Consider the following 20,684-nt stretch of genomic DNA (forward strand, 5'->3'; position numbering starts at 1 on the left):
GACTCTTTTGCTGTTCTGCTAAGTTAGTGGGATGTAAAATAACCTACACCATGTGTCACTTAGCATGTGGAAGTAAAACTGTTAACAGAGAAGGAAAAAGAACGATAATAATAATCCTATAAAAGAGGATATATAGTTATAGTTCTGTGAATATGTATGACAGGCTTCTTTTAGTTTCCCTCTACCAAATCCACTCATAAGGCTTGATCAGATCAGGGCTGTAGCAGAAACACTTGCCAAAGGTGCTGCACAGTGAAACTGAACTCAAGACCTCATGGTTGGGAACCAAGCATCTTAACCACACTACTAGAGGCAAATTTTCTTGTCCTCCTCATGGTACTTATACACTGCTCGGTGTAATGTGGCATCTATTTACAGTTAGCATAATCTTGGACAAAGATACATCCAGTAATAACACCAGCAATGGTATTGATGTGTAGGAATCCAATTAAATGGTGAATCAACCACCCTGCATTTTTGCATTCTTATCCTTTTCTCATTTTCTTTTACCTGTATTCTGGTTCTCGCATAATCTTAGAAATCTCCTCCTCTATCAAAGGTCTTTATCTCCTTCACTCTTTTCTTGCACTTATCTTCCTCTCAATCCATTTCTTCTCTTTCTTTCTCCTGTTCCCTATCTCATTCCTCTCTCTCTCTCTCTCTCTCTCTCTCTCTCTCTCTCTCTCTCTCTCTCTCTCTCTCTCTCTCTCACATTCCACCCCCTACCACCGCCATCTCTCAATGTGTCTCTGTTTCTCTGAATTGTCTCATGGACCATTTCCTCCTTGTAGCTTCTTGGAATAATTGTTTTGAGCCGGAGCTATGTATTCACACAATACACAAGGAGGAACAACTTCAACAATAACAACAGTAGTAGTAGTAGTAGTAACAACAATAATGGTGGTGGTAGTAATAATAATAATTTTGTCAGTAGGAGCAACAGTAGGAACGGTGATTAATACATGTCAAGATCTTTATAAATAGCTTTTCTCTGTTTTATCAAATAATAATAATAATAATAATAATAATAATAATCCTACAAAAAAAAAACACTCTCAACCTAAGAATATCTGATTCTCTGAAAAACTGTTTCAAAACCAGAAATATCACAAATTTAACAGAATCTTAGTTCTGCTGTGTGCGCAAGACTCCAGGAATTCCAACAAAACCCCGAGTTAAAAAGAATGTTGTTTCCAATATTAGTACAAGGCCAACAATGTCAGGGGAGTGGGGTGCCGGTCAATACTTATTTTATCGACCCTGAAAGGAGAAGTCAACCTTGACCAACTTGTCTTTCTTTTCGTGGTCAATGTAATTGACTTTCCCCCACCTCTCGTCTGAAATTGCTGGCTTTGTGCCAAATTTTGAAACCACTATTGTACGCACACACACACACACACACACACACACACACACACACACACACACACACACAGATACATTGTATAGTTAAGAATGGTGCAAGCATGGTTGTGTTGTTAAGAAGTTTTTCTGTGTCAATGTCTGTCTGAATGTCTGAATGAATGTCTGTCTGTCTCTGAGTGAATGTTTGTGTGTGTGTATGTGTGTTTGTGTCTTCACGTCACATGACAATTGTAAATATGTGACTGTCGTACAAGGAGTGTCATTGGTTTCCCCCACAAAAAGGATATTTGGTAGTGGGGAAATATTGTCCTGTCATCATGAGGAGTCCTGGCTGTCCCAAGATCAAATCTCACTGCCTCATATTGACACCTTACTCTGTTTACTTCTATCACAGTTATCTTCATTAGCCACCAGTTTCTTGAATCAGCTAAGAAACCACTTTGTGGTTATGTGACGTGCTAAAAATAGCAGCTAAATCTCCCACAAATTATACTCCACTGTCTTAAAAAGAACTTGTTGAATAATGTGGTCCAGGGTTCTTTGTATATAAGAAAAAGGATGGGATGGTCATGACTGGAATGCAGTTGATTATTAATCTGTTTGGTTAGGGCTGGCCTAGGGTTAACCAACTATTACTTCCAATTATGTGGGGTTGAATATAATTACATCCCTCCAGTGGTATAGCTTTGTGTGTGTGTGTGCAAGCATGCGCCTTTTACCTCCCTGGTCCCTACACCTCCCCGTCTATCACTTGATGTACCCCATCTATGATCTATCATTCTATCTGCCTAATCATTGCACTTTACTCCACATGGTTACTCGACCTGCTAGAAACAGCAGCCAAATCTCCTTCAAATCAGATCCTAACATCTTAAAAACAAAAGTTGGTGGTGGAAGGACATATTGGGACAAAGAGCCACTTGGACACACCATGGTTAATAGCCAAAACAACAACAACAACAAAATCCCAAAGCAAAACAAAAAATAGACCGTTATGGCTGCTGGTGGAATTTTTATGGCTGCTGGTGGAATTTTTGATATGTGAGTAGAGACGAGAGGTCAGATGGGGTGGGGCACTAACTTTTTTTTTGTTTCTCTTCCTACTTATTACAATGAAATGAAGGTTTCTTTATGTAATATTTCATTGAGTGGGATTTTCCCCCCACCTTTGAATTGAAAAACAAAATTAGACATGATGGTATGTAATGTGTCCTTGTACAACAGTCACATATTATTTACAATTGTCATGTGATGTGAAGACACAAACATACACACACACACTCACAAACATTCACTCAGACAGACAAGCATTCACTCAGAGATGTATGTAATGTATATATATACATATATATATCCAGCAATTGGTTTGTTCAGGTTTAGCCCGAGTGTAAATTTAGTAAAGTGAATGTGCATTTGGAAGTTGATTTAATTTCTGCCACCACTGACTTCAAGTATGTAATTTCAGCCAATAACTCGGGATCGTTTTATTGAGCCTGGTCACAGTTCATTTATTTTCGTTTAGTGTCTTAGAGGTGCCCTGTCTCAATATCATTCATAACAGACGTTCTCCCGACATCTTTCACACGCGTCTGACTCGGGCTCAGAAATTACAGCCCGAGTTGTTATAATCGTAGAAATTAAAAGTAATTCAAATTCAATGTTTTCTTGAAACAATAAATTTCTGTAAAGATTAGGATTTAAATTCCAATCTATTGTTCTCGTAATCGTTGATTGTTCCTCCTCTGTAAGGAGAGATGTATCACATAACCATATAACAGTGGTTCCCAATGTGGGTCCACAGACCCCTGGTGTTCCACAAAGGAAGTTCAAATTCTACCGAGGTCAACTTTGCTTTTTGAGGTCAATAAAATAAGCACCATTCAAGTCTGTGGTTGATGTAATCAACCTTCCCCACAAAAACTACTGGCCCTCCGCCAAAATGTGAAACCATTATTATTATTATTATTATTATTATTATTATTATAGCAGTGAGTTGGCTGAATCGTTAGCATGCTAGACAAAATGCTTAGCAGCATTTTATCTGTGTTTACGTTCTGAGTTCAAATTCTACTGAAGTCGACTTTGCCTTTCATCCTTTTGGGGTCAATAAAATAGCAGTTGAAAACTGGGGTCAATGTAATTGACTTATCCACCCCCAACAAATTTTAGGCTTTGTTCCTATAGTAGAAAAGGTTAATTATTATTATTATTATTATTTTTTATTTATTTATTTATTTATTTTTTAAAATTTATTATTTATCCTTCTTGTTTTCAAATTCTCACCTCTTCACTCTCAGGAAAGCAAATCGGTTGCCAAATTGAAGATAGAACAATTGTTTGTGCCTGTTAATGTCAGTGGTAGTGGTTGGGATGGGTTAGTAGTGGTAGGTGATGTGTGTGTGTGGTGGTTGGTGGAAGGTACTAATTGGCAGGTGAACAATAGTTTGTTAACCTGCCAGGTTGTCTTAAGAAAAGATTAGCCGAAAAATAACAAAAGAACTGGGTCACCTCGACCACCACCATCACCACCACCACCACTATCACTGTTGCTACCATCACCCACCACTGTCGCCACCACCACCACTACAACCATCACTGTTGCAACCACCATCACTATTGCCTCCTGAAAGGGGATAGTTTGGATAATGAACCCCTGGTTCCCTGCACATAGGATGAAGACAGGATGGTCATGGTTGAAATGCCTTTCGATCAAAGGCTGGCTAGACCAGGCCTAACCTGGGGCTAAATATCAAATCCTCATTGTAATCATCATCATCATCCTCATTTAATTTCTAGATTTCCATGCTGGTATGGCCAGGGCAGAGTTTATCGAAACAGATTTTCTACAGCTAAGTGCTCTTCTTGTTGCCAAGCATCACCTGTCTCCCCATGACTGGACGTGTTTCCAAAGAATGTTGGAAACAAAATGACACCTGTTGTGTAGTGAAACTTGTTTACAACTATAACAAGGTGTCAAGAAAAGAAGGCACACACACACACACACACACACACAAAAAAAAAACTTTTGTTCTTTGAGTCACTCTGTTATTTCTGCTAAATATTATTGCAGCTCCCTGGTTTAACAGTTTTCAGTTGAACCGTCCAACCCATGCCAGCATGGAAAATGGATGTTAAAGGATGATGATATATATATATATATATATATATATATATATCATCATCATCATTTACTGAATCCACCACCCACAAGGCTCTGGGTGATGTGGGGCCTATAATAGAAGACTCTTGCCCAAAGTGCCATGTTGTAGGACTGAACCTGTAAACTTGTAGTTTGGAAGGGATGTTCTCAGTCACATGACCATGCCAGGGCTTGGATGCAAAACACAAACGAGAGTTATTAGGTGCAAAGATGTTTTCAAACATATAATTAACAGATTGTGTTCAGAGCCAAATGTGTGTGCATGAGGAATGAGGCCAGTGGAGTGAGTTAATTAGTTTTATTGTGTTTAGTATTAATTAACTGAATGGGATGGTGGTGTGGAACTCTAGGGTTCTGTGTAGGTGTCTTTTCTTTCGGTCTCCATGATGACACAGGCATTCTTGGGAAAATGTCTTCTGCTATAACCCTGGGTTGATCATGGCCTTGTGGATGGATTTGGTAGATGGAAATAGAAACTGCACGGGACTCTTCATATAACTCTGTATGTTTGTAGGTGTGTGTCTGCACTGCATGGGTGCATGAGGTTGGTAGTGGATATTTGTGCATACATGTGTGTGTGTGTGTGAGGGGTTGAGTTAGCATCTCCTGCCTTCACTACATATAATAATTGTAAAGGTTGAAGACATGGTGAGTTATTTGCTTTACTTAAAAGGAAAGACCTTCAGCTGTTGAAAATCTGCCTCGTCAAATTCCGTCCAACCCATGCAAGCATGGAAAAATGGACGTTAACCCATTTGTCATCAACCTGTCTATGACTGCCATAACAACATCAACAACAATGATATTGTCTGATGCTCTACCGATTCCACTGTTGACTGCTTTGTTTGTTAAGTTGTAGCTAGAAGGATAAATGTGGTTTGAATTATTTTGGTCTGTTTAAGCCTCAAACATGCACAGACATGTGTGTCTACACACACACACACACACACACACACACACACACACACACACACACACACACACACACATATATATATATATATATAGGTAAATTGAAATTTAGAGGTAATACTTGACAATTGTAAGCACCTGTGTATTCAAGCTAGTGGTTGCGGTGAAAGAATAAATTGTAAATCCAAAAAATAACAACAAAACTACAAAGGATTCCGCGGTACACGTGTTTCAAACTTTATATGTGTATAATATAATATGTGTATAATTTACAATGTAAAGCTATCCTCAGCCGCCAAATTATTTCTCTCCCAGGAAATTATACCACATCGGCGTTGAAGTAGGAAGAAAGGTGTGATGTAAGAGGTGAAGATCCTTTCGGTATTCTGTATAGTAATCGTGGCAAGGTATGGAAGGTTTTCGGAGGACCGGAGAGATTATGTGTGGGTGGAGAATTATACGAGGTATAGTACTATACAGAATACCGAAAGGATCTTCACCTCTTACATCACACCTTTCTTCCTACTTCAACGCCGAGGTGGTATAATTTCCTGGGAGAGAAATAATTTTGCGGCTGAGGATAGCTTTACATTGTAAATTATACACATATTATATTATACACATATAAAGTTTGAAACACGTGTACCGCGGAATCCTTTGTAGTTTTGTTGTTATTTTTTGGATTTACAATTTATTCTTTCACCACAACCACTAGCTTGAATACACAGGTGCTTACAATTGTCAAGTATTACCTCTAAATTTCAATTTACCTATATATATATATATATATATATATATATATATATATATATATATATATATATATATATATATATATATATATATATATATATATATATATATATATATATATATATATATGTATGTGTGTGTGTGTGTGTCTTGACATCATGTCAATACTTGTCACTGTCTCACAAACTATTCATTCATTTCCAGTAGTCCACAAAAACCTGTCTGGTCATGGGGAAAAAAAGAAATCACTTTGCTTGGGAACAGGCAAGGGTTGGTGACAGCCAAGGCATGAAGCTATAGAGAATTTGCCTCGATAGACTCCATCAAACCCATACTAGCATGGCTAAGGGTACAGTACAATGATGATTATTTCTTTCTGTTCTTGTTCTACCATATCTAAGAGCTACGCACCCAAAATATTGATATGTGTCACTTCATATACTAACTACTACTAATAATAATAATAATGATGATGATGATGATGATTAAATCTGCATTGTTGGCAACTTCTCACGCTTCTAAATATGGTTTCAAAAAATAAAACTATATACAAATGTGTGTCTGTGAATGTGTATATGTGCATGGGTGTATGTATATGTGTGTGTGCAAGTGTATGTATGCATTTGTGTGCACCTGTGCGTGCATATGAGTGTGTGTGTATATATGAGTGTGAATGTGTATATCTATATATATATATATCTCTCAAGCAGGAAGATTATAAAATTGCCATTGAAGATTACCCAGCCACTTATGGTGGGTGGGGGAAAGGCCGTTATCAACCACATGAGAGAGATATCACTTCCTTTTGTCACTTGTTTACTGTTGACATTGTTTTCCTAAAGAACTCAGCTCATTGAGACCCTGTTATAGTTCCCGGGGGAGGAGGAAGAGAAGGAGATTTCTTGCATGAATAAAGGAAATTTTTACAATGGCAGTTGCAATGTTGTTGTTGTACGACAAACTTCGTTGTTATTGTTATGTCATTCGTTTCAGTCGTTGAACTGTTGTCCCTTTGTTTAGCCTAACCTCAAGCTACCCTCATTCATACAATGCTTCCCCTCAAACCAGTTTATATACTCTTTAGTCTTTCAAGATGTTTTTCTGTAATTTTGGTAAATCTATCTGTTAAAATGAGAGGTCAGTGTTATTTTCAATTTTGATGAAATTTAGACAGCAGTTTATTCATCACACCCTGTATATATACATACATGTAAACACATAAGCACACACACATCAATAATACAGACATAAATACATGCATACACACACACAAGATTGTGTGTAAGTATGTGTACTTGTTTCTGTGTGTGTGTGTGTGTGTGTGTACTCATTGACCAAGAGTGGAAACTCTGTTCCTAATGCAACCAAAACCTTTCTCAAACCTGTTAAGGTTGTCTCAGTCCAGTTTAGTCGATGACCTTTTCAGCTTTGACCTTTCACGTCTCTACTTCCTTCCAGCAAACCCCCTCCCCCACCAACCATCCCACTCTCACCCTAGCATCTTCCTATGTCTGCAAGAAACCAAAATGATAGAACTAACCTTCTTTCTTGATCTTTCTTTACAAATTTCCAAAATCCTTTCTTTTTTCTCTTTTTCTTTGTTTTTTTCTCTGTTTTTGTCTTTGTTCTTCTTTTCCTTTTCTTTCCTGCTTTCTATTTCTTTGTCTTTTATTCTTTACCCACCACCCCCATCTCTCTCTCTCTCTTTCATTTCACTTCCCCTGACACAAAAAATATTTTCTTGTGCATAAAAATTGTATTATGGTTGTAGTAGTTCATATAATCGGTGGAGCATTGGATAAAATGCCTTGTGATATTCTGGTTTTTTATATTCCAAGTTCTGAGGTCAGTTTTACCGTTCATCTTTTCAAGACCGATACATTTAAGAACCAATCAAGAACTGGAGTTGATGTCATCAACTAACTCTTCCTTCCAAATTTGTTGGTCTTGTGCCAAAATCAGAGAACTATTATTATTATTATTATTATTATTATTATTATTATGAGTTGGCAGAATCGTTAGCATGATGGACGGAATGTTTATTATATTTTTCTGGCTTTTATCATTCTTTGTTCAAATTCTGCTGAGGTCAACTTTGCCTTTCATTTTTTCAGGGTTGATGAGATAAGTACCAGTTGAGCAATGGGGTTGATATAATCCCCTAAAATTGCTGGCCTTGTGCCAAAATTTGAAATCATCATTATTATATGCTGGGCAAAATGCTTGGTGGCACTTTGTCTGTCTTTGCGATCTGAGTTCAAATTCTGCCGAGGTTGACTTTACCTTTCATCGTTTCGAGGTCGATAAATTAAGTACCAGTTGCGTACTGGGGTCGATTTAAGTGACTTAACCCCCTCCCCCTAAATTTCAGGACTTGTGCCCTTAGTAGAAAGGATTATTATTATTGTTATTATCGTTATTGAGTTTCCATGTTTCAGATTCCAACTCGCATTTGGATCGATTGGTGCTATTGACTAATGCCCCTCCCTTCAAAATTGCTAGCTTCATTCCTAAATTGGAAACCATTATTTTAATGACTTCCCTCCTCTACCATTTGTTTTCAGGTCTGGATGATGTTGTTCTACCATATGTCCAGTATTTCTTAAACAGTGGCATTGATGGTAAGAAATTGTTCATGATGTCCAATTTTGACCTGGAGAAACTCAACGTCACCAAGGTTGGTCACCAAGAATTGATCCTGGAATCTATTGGATTATTGCTAACATTGGTAAGTTGTTTATCGTCATTATTATTATTATTATTATTGAAACTGTTGTGCAGTATCTAATATTGTGATGTTGTCGATTGAAGATGTTGTGTGTACCGGCAGGGTTTGTACTGTCTGTCAAGTCACAAGGACCTCTGACTGACAGTGCTTTTACACAATATGTAAGGGTATTTCTAAAGCGTCCAGATGTTTCTTCAAGTTGGCTGGTATTGAACCCAACGTTCCAATGACAATAGGAACAACCTTTATGCTTGACTCTTGCGGCTGCTTCATCTTGGAGATCTCAATTCTCAGGTCTCCATATTTATCAACCTTTTCTTTCATGATAATATGTTGACCCCCCCCGGCTCTGCCACATCGATTATAAGGCACCCTTGTTTGTCCTTCCTAAAGGTTACTATATCCGGCCTTTGGTGCCCTAACACCTTGTCTGTCTGGAAGTCAAAGTCCCAGAGGATCTTTTCCTTCCTGTTTCCGTCCATTACCTTTTCTGGCGTAGGGACCAAACACCTGTTACCTCATATCCATACTTTTCACATAGCAGCCAGTGCAGATTTTGGGCTACCTTGTTGTGTCTGCGCTTGTACCCTTTCTGCGCAAGACTTATTGTGGTGAGCTGGCAGGACTAAACTAGGGACCTCACCACACTGCACCTTATCTTAGTGACATTTCTTCTGGCTCTTTGTTTTGAGCTCAAATGCCACCAAGGTCAACTTTATTATTCATCTTTTGTGGGTTGTTAAAATACCAGTCAAGTATGGGGGTGGAGGGATGTAATCAATTAACCTTCTCCCCCTAAAATTGCTGGCCTTGTGCCAAAATTCGAAACTATTATTATCAGAATTTAGTAATTTTTTCCAATTTTTTGCAGCGGTATGGATTTGAATCTGAAAACCTGCAGTCTTTGGCGCTTCAGCTGAGTGTGAAAGCTCGGTGTTTGGTTGCTGTGTTAAATAAACAATTAGCTGAAGAAGCAGCAAACAAGAGCAATGTCTCTTCCAACAGACGGGATTCCTCAAAACAAACCATTTCTGTACCTATTCTCTCTGCAGTCTGTGATATTATCAGTTCTCTGAAACCAATTGTGACCTGGCTTGACCGGTGAGTGTCTTTTTTTATTAGCCTTTGGCCATTAATTCTTAACCCCTTAACCTTTTCCATACCAAACTGCCTCTGGTTCTATTGTTTAGACTTTCTGAAATTTCATAATAATCCATATTCCAAACACCAACTCAATAAACACAAAGATATTTTACTTAATTCTTCATTATTTCCAAAACTAATTAAAACAAGCCCATGTCTTTCAGCTGAAATATTGTAACGAGAAAGTTAAAGTGATCAAAAAACCTGCCATCGAAATTACATGCTAATTTATGTTCTAAATATCAGCTTAATAATGAGTTACTTTACTAAATTCTTCATTATTTTCAAAATTAATTGAAAGAAAGATGGTTGATTTCAACAGAAATATCATCACAAAATGGCTAAGTGATTGTTTGAAATACTGGGTAAAATCTTTCTTAATCCTTTTGTGACCAACCTGTTTGAAACTGGTTTGGTTCTGTTATAATGACTTTCTGTTTTTAAGTAATCTATATTAAAACTGTCCTTCAAAATTTCATGATCCAAACACGAGCTTAATAATGACAATTATTTTACTAAATTCTTCATCTCAACAGAAATGTGTTAACGAAGAATTTGATGAAAATAACATTGTCATTATGAAGTTGGTGTTTGGAATCCAAATTAACCTGAAATTTTGATGGAATGTTTTAAAGTTGATTATTTTAGAAGAGGAAGCTTATATCATAAAGCCAGGGGTAGTCTCAGGCTGGTTGGCATCGGAGGGGTTAATTAATTAGGAGTTAATTAAATGGGATTTTCATTTATTTGGCTGATACTTATTTCATCAAACCAGAGAAGAGAATTAAAGGCAAAAATTACTTTGGCAATTTTCATGCTACTCTATTTGGAGGTGCCGAGAAGAGCAGGCAGGGGAAGTTTGCAGGCCATGGTGAGTAAGTGGTAGAGAGATGGCTTACTGACCATCTGCTTGGATTACTGTGGGAGAGACAGGCTACCATCGTGATGGAGGAGGAAAGAAACCGAGAGGAAGACCAAGGAAGATGTGGTGCAGTATGTTCTGGGATGATGTGATAGAGGTAGGAGTTGGCCTTGATTGGATCCAGGAGGAGGATGAGCGATTAGGGAGTCTGGAGAAGGCTTGTTGCTTGTTGTGCTGAAAACACTGGAGGAGCTAAGAGAGCTATTTAGAAAAGGAGAAAGGACATGCTGGGTAGTGTAGTCTTAGATAGATATAGTCCTGTTTGGGGAGAAGAAAAGTAGATGGATAGATAGATAGAGATAGACAAACAGAAGACAGATAGACAACAGCTAATCTGTTGGATCTTAGTTGACCTGGGACTTACTGACAGCAATAACAACAATTATTGTTATCATACTGCCAGCTGTATATTAAGCTTCTGTCTGTCTTGTTTATAATTTTCCATTATCACATCACCGCCACTACCACTACCATCATCATCATAACCACTGCTGTCATTCCCACCACCATCATCACCATCATGATTGAACAGTTGGACGTCATTTATAATTAATTAGCTGATTGTGAAGAACAGAATCTGTAATTGCTATTCCCCCACCCCTCCATCCATGCATCCTCTGGTATTCTCACTCCCCCCCGTTTCTCTCTCCCCTTTTCATCCCACTTTATCGCTTTCTCCCCCTGTCACCCCCCCATCCTTGACATAATTTTTTCAATCCCAATTATTGATAACTGTGAACTGCTGCTATCAGGGTCTGAGGGTCTGAGGGGGGGTAGGGGAGGAGTGGAGGTGGGTGAGTGAGAGAGTGAGTGAGTGAGTGAGAGAGTGAGTGAGAGAGTGAGTGAGAGAGCAGTAAGCAATTTGCTGGGCTGATCTGTAAACATCTAAGGTTGATGTTGTTTAACCCTAGGTCGACAGAGGCAGGTCTCTGACCAAAAGTGTTCCAGTTACCATGACCAACCCTCTGTTTTATGAATATCATGAACTATATTGTCCTAGAATTCTGAGCATTTGATGTTCTGAGTTCAAATTCCGCCAAGGCTGACTTTGCCTGTCATCTTTTCGGTGGTCAATGGAATCGACTGGGCCCCTCCCCCAAAATTTCAGGTCTTGTGCCTAGAATAGAAAGGATTATTATTAATCAAGGTGGTGAGATGGTAGAATGGTTAGCACACCGCTTGGCAGCATTTTGTCCTTCTTTACATTCTATTCTGCTGTGATTGACTTTTGCTTTTCATCCATTTGGGGGTCGATAAATTAAGTACCAGTGAAGCACAGGGGACGATTTAATTGACTAATCCCCTCCCCTCAAATTTCAGGCCTTGTACCTTTAGTAGAAAGGATTCTTCTTATTAGAGAGATTTGGCTGCTATTTCTAGCAGATCAACAAGTGCCTGCATAGAGTCTTCTTCAGACTGGCTTTCACATAATAGCTGCACTTTGAAGTGGTGGTGGTTGTGGTGGGAGGCATGGTTGGTGAGGCTGATATGTAGATAAATGTTTGGTAGAGGTGGTGAAAGGAGGGAGAGGGAGAAGCAGTTGTTATCGGGGATGGGGGGGGGGTTGTAACAACTACAATGATGATGATGATGATGATGATAACATTGATGTTTATTTTGTTGATGGTGGAGGATGTAATTTTGATAACTCTGTATGTGTGTGTGTGTGTGTATCTCATGTGGCTCAATTATGATTGTGTTGTTGTTTAACCCTAGGTCAGACCTGATTGCACAGTTCCACATACCGATTGTGACCACCCTGTTGTGTCCCTTTCCTTGGCACAGTCCACCCAGGAGGACATTGCATTGTTCAACATGTCGTTCTTTCTTAAAGACTGTCAGATTGTAGTTTGAAAGCGAGAGTGACAGAAATTTGGTTGCTATTTCTTGCTACTCACAGAACCACGTTGAACCCCACCCCCGTTCTCTCCCCGTACTCTCTCATTGGCGCTCATTAACTGTGTCTTGTTTCGCTCTGGTCTGAACCAACAGGTGTTCTCTTCACTTGCGGTGCTGATAAGGCTTTGCATTTCGGTTCTGGGCTTTGTCTCATTGCTCCCCAGGTTCAGTGGAACCCCTCGGCTCTTGTCTGCCTTGGGTAAAGGTCACTTCAGTGCAAGCGTTTGGAGTTTTCTCTTTGCTCGTGTTTCCTCTATTGACATCGATCCTCTTGTTTTATGGTCATGGTACATAGGTACAGGAGTGACTGTGTGGTAAAGTGTTTGCTTCCCAACTATATGGTTCTAGGTTCAGTCCCACTGCTTGGCATCTTGAGCAAGTGTTTCTACTATAACCTCAGGCTGACCAAAGCCTTCTGAGTGGATCTGATTGATAGAAACTGAAAGAAGCCTGTCATATATATATATATATATATGTGTGTGTGTGTGTGTGTGTGTCAGTGTTTGTACCCCATTAATGGTGTTGGTGTGTGTATGTCTCTCTGACTTAACAGGTCAGCAAAAGAGACCAATAGAATAAGCATAGGCTTAAATAAAATATATATTGGGATCAATTTGTTTGACTAAAATTCTTCAAGGCAGTGCCCCAGCATGGCCACAGTACAATGACAGTAACAAGCAAAGAATACAAGCTACACACACACACACACACACACACACACACACACATATGTATATATATAATCTTATGTATGTAGCAGCTGTGATATTTTTATTATGTCTAATGTTTACGTCTGGAAACAGTAAAGGTGATACCATCAGCACAGCACCATGCTAAAAATCAACACTGAGATGATGAACAGAGATGAAGTCATAAATACAAACCAACCCCAACCGACTCTGCTGATTTCCGTTTCTTTTTTATTAAATTACCAAAAGTCAAGGCATTGGACTGGCAGACTCATGAGACCATTGGAGGAGAGGCTCTGCGGTGTTTCTTTTGACTCATTGCATTCTCTGTTCAAATTCCACCAAAGTTGGCTTTGCCTTTCATCCTTTCAGGGGCAATAGAATAAGTACCAGTTGAATTGTAAGGGTGGGGGTGGGGTAATGGTAACCAACCTGTCTCTTTCCATCAAAATTATTGCTGGCCTTGTGTCAACCTCAGAAAGAATCGTATTACCAAAAAGTTTTAAAACTTTGTACTGTGGCTTTCCCTTTTCAGCAGTCTGGGGTTGTGTTGTAAATTTTGTGACTCATGTACATTATCTGCGTGTTTTAATTCTTGGCATTGTCTTGTACAGCTGTTGATATCACTTGCACCATTTTCTTTTTTTTTTTCTTGACGTAATCTTTGAGATAAGAAAGAAAGAAAGAAAGGATACGAATGCTGTTTACGCTAAAGATGTAAATAAATGCATGGACTTAGATGGGGTCAGCGAATGTCTTCACGGAAATTTAATGTTTGGGGGTGAGAAAAACTCTACTTTGTACAGGAGAATTCAGTTCTTCTGTTGAAGCACTGCATAGATAAATCTACAGAATTAAAACAAAAATGAATAGAGGCTTAGGCATCGCAGTGTGGTTTCAGGTTCAATTCTACAGCATGTTGTTGAACCCCTTAGATCCTGTGAAATTGCCCAACCCATGCCAGCATGGAACATGGTGAATTTTAAATGGTGATGATGATGGTGGCAGTAGTGGTGGTAGTGTGTGTTCTCTGTTCTTATATGGAAGTGTATAAGTTCTTGTGTTTTTTCTGTGTCTCTGTATTCATGTGTTTGTGTGTACATTTTCTTGCAAGTGTGCATATGTTCTTGTGTGTGTGCGTGTGTTCTTGTGTGTGTGCGTGTGTTCTTGTGTGTGCGTGTGTTCTTGTTTGTGCGTGTGTATTGTTGTGTATACGCATATATTCTTGTATGTGTGCTTGTGTGTGTGTGTGTACTTGTGTTCTTGTGTGTTGCTATTCACAGGATGTTAGATTATGTAACCTGACCACACACACACGCCACTACTTTGTTATTTGCCACCTGTGCCAGATTGCAACCACCCCTGAAGATATCTGCCTAGAATTGGCAATGTTTGCACTGCAGGAGGCTAAACAACATTGATCAGAATGGTGGCAGCAGATCTCCATTGTTCGACAACGAGCATTCAGTTACAACAACTGAATTAAATCATGAATTAATATAAGTGGTTGAATATCCCACAGACATATGCACTCTTAACAACAAGCTTCGCTACAGTTTCCATTTACCCACTGTTGCTTACGTGGTATAGGTGAACCTAAACTGTAGAAATACTGGTGGTAGAGGTGGTGGTGGTGGGATTCTGTCATTTGACAGGGTGGATTCAGTTATTTAATTAACTGAATTACCTTCCCTTGAATTAACATGTATGTGACCGAGTATTCCACAGACATGTTATTGTAAAGTAATTCGTTTGTTTATCAAACTCATGAAAAAATCAAAATCATATATGATGACCTGAATAATAAAAAAATCGAAAAATGCCTTTAGGAATGAGAACCCACATTCGAAATTTTCCCCAAGACACCTGAAGAAGGCTGGAGGATATATCAGCCGAAATGTTGTGTTAACAACAAACAAGATGAGGACAGATATCCGTCAAATGTAAATGATGTAAATATATATTGTTGTGATGTACTTGTTGCCACTTTTATGACATGGTTCCTGTGAATCACTTTTGTGTTGTGCATTAATCACTGTGTGATATACGACACCATTGAACTTGTTAGACACCAACTGTCTCCCATTTGATGTATCCCCAAATACTCTGCCAACAAACGTAACAAATCCAAAACAACTTTCAAAACACTATAACAACTTCTCAACAATTTCCTGCAACTCGATGAACTCACAAACGACATCTTTCGACTTCTTGTGATTTTTCATCTCTCGGTCAATCATGCTGCTACTTATATGAGTTTGGCTAGTCCATTCTCACCATAACACACTCACACACACACACACACACACACACACGCACACACACACACGCACACACACACACACACACACACACACACACACACACACACACACACACACACACACACACACACACACACACACACACACACACACACACACACACACACATGATGGTTTTTCCACACAGTTTCTCTTTACCAAATCCACTAACAAAGCTTTGATCAGCCCAGGAGTTATAAAAGAAGACATTTGAACAAGGTGCGTTATAGTGGGACTGAACTTAAAACCATACAGTTGCAAAATGAGCTTCTTAACTACACAACCATGCCAACACTTGTGTCAGCTTATATATGTTTCCTGTTTTCAAATCATGCTTTTGACTTTAGAACGAAACCCAGAGGTTATTTGAGAACCAATTTAGAAGTTCCAGACTGTGAATACACTTATTGAATGATAGAATTACCTTTGACCTCATCAAGTGGTAGAATTACTTGTAGAATGTTAATGATACTTTCAATGGTTTTAACATGAGTGTCAGAAACACTAATGGTTGTGGTGGTGGCGGCAGCAACAGTTGTACTGGTAGCAGTGATGATGGTGGTGGTGGTGGTGGTGTTGGTAGTGGTGGTCATATATCTCAATTGTTTGCTGACAAGGATTCACTTGTTTGATCAACTAAATTCCTCGAATTGACTTATTTTAGATTCTTAAATGGGATGGTGGAAACTGGAACATCTTTGATCACGGATCTACTGAATTGGGTTTAACCTGGCACTAAGCAAGAACAACAACAACAACACTGCTTAATTGGTCAAACAATTTTGTACTTATTAGCCCTGCACTACCACTGCATACATTTTAATTACAAATATTGTCCTCCATCTGGTTTGTTCCTGTTTATTAAGTTCTTTTTGTCCTTAATCTTTTCAGGTCTCCATTTGAAGGGATGTACGACCTACAGTTATTTCGCAAGTCGATTGTGAAGTTGGGACTTCAGTTGTTGGACATCTCCCTTCCCTGTAAGAATAAAATTCAAGATTATGAAAACTCCATGCTGAAATCTGTGAGTATATATAGCGATATGCATACATGTATGGGTTATGCTTTTATTCTGATAAAAGGTTTTTATGGGCTTTTAGTCATCAGTTGCTAAGTAACAGGGGTGTAAAAAATTTGCAACATCGGTTGTCAAGCAGTGATGGGAGGAAAACAAAGACACACACATACACACAATGGGCTTCTTTCAGTTTCCATCTTTCAAATCCACTCACAATGCTTTGGTTGGCCTGGGGCCATGGTAGAAGGCACTTGCCCAAGGTGCCATGCAGTGGGACTGAACCTGGAACAGTGTGGCTGGGAATTTATTTCCTTTGTTCTGCATAAGCCCAGACATGGCTGTGTGGTTAAGAAGCTTGCATTGTTTTCATGTGGTTTAGAGTTCAGTCCCACTGCATGGAGCCTTTTACTGAAACTCCTGGGCAATCAGTGCCTTCTGAATGAATTTGGGGGATGGAAACTGTGGAAGCCCATTGTAAAACATATTTATATACTTGTGTTTTTCTCTCACCACTGCTTAACAACTGGTGTTGGTTTGTTTACATCCCCAGTTCAGCAAAAGATACCAGCTTAAAAAAAAAAAAATTTAAAGTCTTGTTAATTTGTTCGACTGAAACTCTTCAAGGCAATGCTCCAGTATGGCATATTCCAAGGATTGAAACAAGAGACATTAAAAGAACCAATGACAATCTGTTTGAAAGCAAGTGAGAATCTCTGTCAATTTAATATTTTTTGTTTCAGTGTGCATCTCTAGCAACTATTTGTGATGACATTGTGACTAAGTCAAAAGATCCTTTAGAATTCCAACCAGCTTCATTGGAACTTGCCACCATTACTAAGAAACCAGATGAAAAAACATTGGTAAGTGCATCAACCCTTCTCTCTTTATTTTGACTAAAATAGTTTTTTTTGTTCTATTTCATTATCATATCCAGCCAAAATAGTTTACTTGTTTTATGTTTAAACTGGCCAGATCTGGCCTCTCGCACCTATCCTACAATGTCATTCTAAAAAAAGATAAACAATCTCATCATAAATATATACAAATATATACATAAATATATACAATGGGCTTCTATACAGTTTCCATTTACCAAATTCACTCACATGGCACTGGTTGCCTTGAAGCTGTAGTAGAAGATACTTGCCCAAGGTACCACACAGAACACTTTAGTTGCAAAATCTCAGCATAGCCATGTAGTTAAGAAGCTTGTTTTCCATCACTTGGTCCTGGGTTCAGTCTCACTGCATGGCACCTTATACTATAGCCTCAGGGCCAACCAAGCTTTGCCAGTGGATTTGGTACATGGAATTTGAAAGAAGCCTAATGCATATACATATGTGTGTGTGTGTTTATATCCCTATAACTTAGTGGCTTGGCCAAAAGAGACCGATAGAATAAGTACTGGGGTCAGTTTGTTCGACTAAGCCGTTAAACGTGGTGCCCCAGCAGGGCCGCAGTCTTACGACTGAAATAAGAATGTATTGTGACCCAAATTATTTGAATATTTGAATATTCTTCAGATTACTAATTTTGGTGATTTTAGCATTGATACAGAATTAACGACTGCATTATGTGTGTGTGTGTGTGTGTGTGTGTGTGTGTGTGTGTGTGTGTGAAATGTTTAATTCATTTAATTAATCACTGATTGTGTCTCTGTCCTATTTTAGGGCCTTCACATTGTGTCTTATCATGGCATCCATGTTATTGGGGACATCAAGGAACTGGTAAGTGACATATCGAATTTCTAAGAACACCACCACCGCCACCGCCGCCGCCAACACTGCAATCGCAAAACTGTTAACACTACCACTACAATTTGATTGCTACTGTCACCACAACAGCACTGGTACTATACCATCAACACTGTCATCTCAACACCACCAACACTGCAGCCACAACACCATGGGCATTGCAAGCACAACGTCACCAACACTACTACTGCAGCACCAATAACACTACAACCACTGCCACCTCAACACCACATTACCACTGGAACAACTACATTAGTTAAAACCTACTCAGAGAGTCTCTGACTATTCGCTCGAGCCGCCAGATCCTAAATATCCAGTTGTTCTGACACGATTGTCTCCCTTGCATAAATCCACTTCGGTGAACAGCAATCACGCTTCAGGTTTACTTCATCCACAGGGTTTATCTTGTCTTTACTGAAGCTTTTTACTGGCTGATTCGAAGACAAGTTTTACCATTTCCCACTTTTTATTCGTGTGTGTGTGCTCAGATATTTTTTATGCCTTTACCAACTATTCAGTTTTTCTCCTCACACACATACATGATACACAATACAAACCGGTATAAACAAAGAAATAAATCCATAAACTAGTACATACTGCAATACAGTATACTTACAGAAAAGAGACTGTATGTATACATACATACATAGACACACGGTTCCATGTATACAAGCGCACACACACACACGCCTCTATGCACCAATGCAAACTAGTACACATGTGACTATAAACTTAAACTGTAGAAACCCTGGACTCCCCCCTCCCCCCCACACACACAGCCATACATGTATCACCTCTAAACATGTAATTCCTTTCTGAGACCATCTTCTTCTACATTTCAGTCGCCTGCCAAACTTAGTGGCAAGATTATGAAAGGAGATGAAGTGATTCAAGTGAACAATCAGATAGTGGTGAGTTTGTTAATTATAATTAATATGTTAATTAATTTTAGTTAATATAATAATTATAATTAATGTTAATTAATTATAATTAATGTATAGATGTTTCTTTTCCAACAGAGGTAGCCATGTATCTCCTCTGTAGTAAAAAACCTGTTTTTGTCCCTTTATCACCTGGCATAAATCCCTTTCCCTCAATAGTATTTCCCCAACCCCATTTTAGTGGTCTTGTCTTGCAACATTCTTGGTGACCTCACTGGAGCTGGTTCCACATAAAAAGCACCCAGAACATTCTATAAAGGGATTGGCATTAGGAAGGGCATGCAGCTGTAGAAACTAGCCATTACTGCACCCCTAGCCATGCCTATATTTCTTAGATGACTGTTGAATTTTCAGAAACCTCAAAATAAATATTGGTTACAAATTTTGGCACAAAGCCAGCAAGATGAGGGCAGGAGTTAAGTTGATTACATCAACCCCAGAAATCAACTGGTACTTATTTTATTGACCCCAAAATGTTGTGAGACAAAGTTGAGGTCGGTGGAATTTGAACTCAGACCATAAAGATGAACAGAAGACTGTGAAGCGTTTTTTCCCGGTGCTCTGACGATTGTGCCAGCTGCCTTATCCTCAAGATGAATATCAAAATTTAAGATTTGCCTCAGTCTTTGGTACAAGATGAGACAAAAGAGCTTGGTGTTTAATGTCTTTCAGTCCCACCATTGTATTTTCCTGGTATCAGAAAAAAGAAGAAAAAGGGGGTGCGGGAAGAGAAGGGAAACGTGTCCAATAAAACTAGTGGTCTTCTTTTATAAAAGCATTATACAGTGATGTTTGCAAGTTTGGTTTAAGCTTGTTACACAATGAGGTGACAATTGGACAACCACAAAACGTCAGCTTACACTTCCTACTACGACATGCGTACACTTCTAAGCCATAGAATTTCATTATATTTTGTTATTTAATTTATTTACTTCATGCTTTTTAATATAAGTGTATTACTCGACAACACTGCACTGAGCTGCAACGAAGCCTTTTGCACAATATACCCGTTGCTTATTTAGAATGATTCTGTTTGCAAGGTCTCAAGAGTTATCTCCCTTAGTTATCTTTAGAAGTGTAATATCAAATGAAGAATG

At 38.7% G+C, this 20,684-nt stretch overlaps 1 protein-coding gene across 7 annotated transcripts in view; it reads left to right on the top strand.

Moving 5' to 3' along the window:
* LOC106878660 (connector enhancer of kinase suppressor of ras 2) overlaps positions 1 to 20,684 on the top strand; it is a 158,195-nt gene that overhangs the window by 22,073 nt on the left and 115,438 nt on the right. For 5 of the 7 annotated variants that reach the window (XM_089339186.1, XM_089339185.1, XM_052975589.2 and 2 more), the window contains exons 2-7: positions 8,755 to 8,918; positions 9,790 to 10,019; positions 16,766 to 16,898; positions 17,633 to 17,752; positions 18,563 to 18,619; positions 19,489 to 19,557. In XM_089339186.1, the coding sequence (XP_089195312.1) occupies positions 8,826 to 8,918; positions 9,790 to 10,019; positions 16,766 to 16,898; positions 17,633 to 17,752; positions 18,563 to 18,619; positions 19,489 to 19,557 (702 nt within the window). In that variant the 5' untranslated portion in view covers positions 8,755 to 8,825. Of the gene's footprint in view, positions 1 to 6,394; positions 6,540 to 8,754; positions 8,919 to 9,789; positions 10,020 to 16,765; positions 16,899 to 17,632; positions 17,753 to 18,562; positions 18,620 to 19,488; positions 19,558 to 20,684 lie in introns of all 7 variants that reach the window. The other 2 variants (XM_052975591.2, XM_089339187.1) reach the window with 1 other exon arrangement.

The sequence above is a fragment of the Octopus bimaculoides genome, chromosome 21, assembly GCF_046866305.1.
Source record: "Octopus bimaculoides isolate indiv1 chromosome 21, ASM4686630v1, whole genome shotgun sequence".
Classification (NCBI taxonomy): domain Eukaryota; kingdom Metazoa; phylum Mollusca; class Cephalopoda; order Octopoda; family Octopodidae; genus Octopus; species Octopus bimaculoides.